The following is a 4885-nucleotide window of genomic DNA, read 5'->3' as shown; positions in this document are numbered from 1 at the left end:
CATATATTCAATAAGACATATTCCATATATTCAATAAGACATATTCCATATATTCAATAAGACATTCAATACTTCATTTCATTGTACCGTCCATTTTTATATTATATATTATGTATTCCATATTCTATATCCCACATTAATTTTACAAGAATATAAATAAAACATAAAAAACAGACAGATTTGGAACTCTTTTAAATAAAATAATATATTCCTCTATACACGATCATACAAAGCCCCTTTTTTGTATTTATTTTTACTCACACACATATATATATGTGTGTGTGTGTGTGTGTGTGTGTATATTATATATGTTGAACAGTTAATTTCTACACATTTTTTACTCTCTCTGTTTTCTTTCATTCTCTCTCCACCCATTCTATAGAATAGCATAGGCTCAAAACATCAAAGACTTTTCCATCCTTCCCAAGTGTCAAACTAATACACCTGTTTGCTGTTCCTGCACCTGTCTTCATCTTTTGTTTTCTGTAAATTTGAACTATATATATGTTTTCTGAATTTGTGTGAATGTATATAGAATAATATTTCAGCTGAATAAAGTTAAAACATGGTCTGGTTTTCACGTTTTATATTATGGTATTTTAACATTATAAAAATATTTTGTAAATTTCATAAAGTTCAATTAGTGCTTTCAGTAATCATCAGATTTCAAAATGTTTTTAACTTGACAACAATAGTACCTCTTAGAACACTCCAACAAGCTAAATTTTTGGAATGATTTTGACCAATCTGCATGCAGCTTAACATCATAACTGATATTCTGTAATTTGTTTATATGCATATGCTATAGATATTCTTTAATCTACATCATTAACTGGTTGTTATATTGTTGTCTGTATTTCCGTTCAGAACAGGTTTGAACATTTTAATAAACTGTTTTTCTTTTACCTTTCTTCCACCCTCACTTGCACACACACACACACACACACACACACACGTACATACACACACACGCACGCACATACACATATATATTGTCCAAACCAGTTTGATTTGGATTCGATGCTATTTCAAGTTTCATAGCCTCAAATGGATCCTCTCCTCAAGCCAGTAAAAATCTGGATTTCGGATTTTTGACCATCCTAATGAGAGGATCCGTTAATGGCTTCAAAACTTGAAGTAGCACAGAATCTGAATTAAACTGTTTCAAACAATACATAAAACTCCCAACAATTGTGTTGAGTGCCCTTTCTTTCATTAGTCCACTCACTCATGAATCAATATATATATATATATATAAACATAATTAAGGGATCAGCAAATATTTGCTTCACCATATACCGAAGTTCAGAAATAGCAGCTAAAAAAGCTGAGAATCCCACAGATAGCATCACTTGCAACTCACAAAGGCAAAAACAAGAAGAAAAAGACAATGAAAAACTAACGGTTATGCTTTCAGATCTGTGTCGGTGTGGAATGTTACTCATCCATGCTTGCACAGTTTGCTAGCATAGTCGAATTTACTACTGGAATACAGTATTGATGAAGGAAATTGATTATCAATCATAATCCAGAAACGCGTCTACTGTTAACCTCCGGAATGGTTAGTTTTTCATTGTTTTTTCTTCTTGTTTTTGCCTTTGTGAGTTACAAGTGATGCTATCTGTGGGATTCTCAGCTTTTTTAGCTGCTATTTCTGAACTTCGGTATATGGTGAAGCAAATATTTGCTGATCCCTTAATTATGTTCATAAATATATATGAGCTTTTAAATAAGTTCTCCACCAATAATGGTGCTTTCATACCGATGGGCTTGGTAAAAATTATTAATTGTTAATTTATTTATTAATTAATAAATTGATAATCCTTTACCCTTTTAATTTGTAATAATTATATATATATATATATATATATATATATATATATATATATATATTTTGTGTGCACAGTCTGTGACAGACCATGTCTGTCCTTGGCTGGCCTCAAATCTCACCTGCGAACCCATGGAAAATAAACTTCAACCAGCTATTCTGATTATATGTCTGTGCACATGCATGAATGTGGTGTGTGCCAGAGGGATTGTTGCAAATTCAATGGGGGTCTTAAAAGACATGTTAGGATCCACAATGAGCAGAACTTACTTGCAGGTATTGGTAGTACAAATCAGAGGTGCAATCTGTGTGGGTGTTTTTTCAAAACACTGTCTGGTTTAAAAAGTCACATCAGACGCCATGAAAGGGCTAAGGTGTAGGTGCAGGAGGTGGTCAAACTCTGTTTAAGGAGTAGACAACCACCATATATATATATATATATATATATATATTTGTTTTTCTTTTCTGTGATTACTTAATAAACGTTGCCAAATTTTATACTTCAGTAAATGATAATAATTATATTTATAAGCTTAAAATTTATAAGCGATCACTGCGCATTGACTAAGGTAAATAGTCTATAAGCCCTCAACAGAAAAAAAGTAGGATTTGCTGTACACATAGGTGCAGGAGTGGCTGTGTGGTAAGTAGCTTGCTTACCAACCACATGGTTTGGGTTCAGTCCCACTGCATGGCACCTTAGGTAAGAGTCTTCTACTATAGCTTTGGGCCGACCCAAAGCCTTGTGAGTGGATTTGGTAGACGGAAACTGAAAGAAGCCTGTCGTATATATGTATAAATATATATGTGTATGTGTGTGTTTGTGTGTCCCCCCAGCATCGCTTAACAACCGATGCTGGTGTGTTTACGTCCCCGTAACTTAGCGGTTTGGCAAAAGAGACCGATAGAATAAGTACTAGGCTTCAAAAAGAATAAGTTCTGGGGTCGATTTGCTCGACTAAAGGCAGTGCTCCAGCATGGCCGTAGTCAAATGACTGAAACAAGTAAAAGAGTAAAGGAGTAAAGAGTATAGGACTCATATGGCTGAATACAACTGCAAATTGCTTCTTCAATGACATATGTACATGAAATATGATACATACTTGAGGATCTTGTTGCTGTTATTGTCCAATATTTGTTTTATCCAAGATTCTTTGATTCATTTCAGTGCTATTACATGAATTTAACAAGGAACCCGAAGACATGACCGTTCAGTTAGGAGACCATGCCAAACTAGCATGCAGTCCACCCCACAGTGTGCCGCCAGCTACAGTCACATGGTACAAGGACAATAAAAAGATGGACTTCAATTCTGACTCCCTGCCAGAAGATAGTGACTGGGATTTGAAATTTGAGAGTGTACGCTATGACGATTCTGGGGAATATTTCTGTGTCGCCTTCAATAATTACACTTTACCGCAAACACGGACATCTCTGACTGCCATCTTGTCAGTTGTGGGTAAGTTCCCTGTGTGTTTATTGAATTTTCATTTAGTTTTTAATTTCTCTCTCTATCCATTTCTTTCTGTTATTTTTCTCTCTCTATCTCTCACTGCTTCTTTCTCTGTCTCTCTCTCTCTGTTTCTTTTTCTTTCTTCCTCTCTCTCTCTGTTTCATTTCTAATTGTCTCCCTCTCATTCTCCTTCTTTCATTCTACCACTTTGGTTCTTGCTTCCTTTTCTTGCTTTTCTCTTTCTCTCTCTCTCTCTCTCTCTCTCTCTCCCTCCCTCCCTCTCTCTTGCTCTTGTCCTGTCCTTTCTCTCTCTTTTCTCTCTTCAATTCTCAGTTTTACTCTCTTTTTGTACCACTCACTTTCTCTCTCTCTCTCCCTCCCTTTCTCTTGCTCCTGTCCTTTCTCTCTCTTTTCTCTCTTCAATTCTCAGTTTTACTCTCTTTTTGTACCACTCACTTTCTCTCACTCTCTCTCTCTCCCTCCCTCTCTCTTGCTCCTGTCCTTTCTCTCTCTTTTCTCTCTTCAATTCTCAGTTTTACTCTCTTTTTCTACCACTCACTTTCTCTCTCTCTCTCTCCCTCTCAATTCATTATCTTTGTCTCAATTAATTTCGTGAATAACGAATAACTAAAATAATTCTGTCATTATTAAACTGGTATAACAATTAACATGAAATTATGATGAAAGGTTTTAATTTAGATTAATTTAAAATGGGATATTTAAATCATAGAACCAAAAGTGGTTTCAGACAGTTGCTATTAAAAGTGTTAACAGTAGAATTATTAGAGCATAGAACAAAATGTACTGTAAGTTCAAACTCAACCAGAACATTTTTGCTTCTCATCTTTTTATAGATTTGATATATAATATATAGGCGCAGGAGTGGCTGTGTGGTAAGTAGCTTGCTTACCAGCCACATGGTTCTGGGTTCAGTCCCACTACGTGGTACCTTGGGCAAGTGTCTTCTACTATAGCCCTGGGCCGACCAAAGCCTTGTGAGTGGATTTAGTAGACGGAAACTGAAAGAAGCCCATCGTATATATATATATGTATATATATATGTGTGTGTGTGTTTGTGTGTCTGTGTTTGTCCTCCCCAACATCGCTTGACAACCGATGCTGGTGTGTTTACATCCCCGTAACTTAGCGGTTCGGCAAAAGAGACCGATAGAATAAGTACTAGACTTACAAAGAATAAGTCCTGGGGTCGATTTGCTCGACTAAAGGCGGTGCTCCAGCATGGCCGCAGTCAAATGACTGAAACAAGTAAAAGAGTAATACCAAGCCAGAGTGCTGGATTAATGGAACTGGTAGGTCATTGGATGAGGTGTTCTCCCGCATTAATTCCAACCTTTTTGGGTTTGGAATTCTTGGGTTAGTTCAAGGATATGTGCCTTAACAAAAAAGCAAAACAAAAAATCACACACACACACACACACACAACCAGAACATAATTAAAAATACAAATATCGGGAAGGAACGGGAAAATATATTTGACTTCATTGATGATGTAGTATCATCATCATCGTTTAACGTCCGCTTTCCATGCTAGCATGGGTTGGACGATTTGACTGAGGACTGGTGAAACCGGATGGCAACACCAG

General features: G+C 36.1%; 1 protein-coding gene across 1 annotated transcript in view; it reads left to right on the top strand.

Moving 5' to 3' along the window:
* LOC106867625 (roundabout homolog 2) overlaps nucleotides 1–4885 on the top strand; it is a 387456-nt gene that overhangs the window by 320609 nt on the left and 61962 nt on the right. Inside the window, exon 4 of the mRNA XM_014912549.2 lies at nucleotides 2997–3287. Within this exon, the coding sequence (XP_014768035.1) occupies nucleotides 2997–3287 (291 nt within the window). The remainder of the gene's footprint in view (nucleotides 1–2996; nucleotides 3288–4885) is intronic.

The sequence above is a fragment of the Octopus bimaculoides genome, chromosome 27 (genome assembly GCF_001194135.2).
Source record: "Octopus bimaculoides isolate UCB-OBI-ISO-001 chromosome 27, ASM119413v2, whole genome shotgun sequence".
NCBI classification, from domain to species: Eukaryota; Metazoa; Mollusca; class Cephalopoda; order Octopoda; family Octopodidae; genus Octopus; species Octopus bimaculoides.
This window is presented reverse-complemented; position numbering and strand designations above follow the sequence as displayed.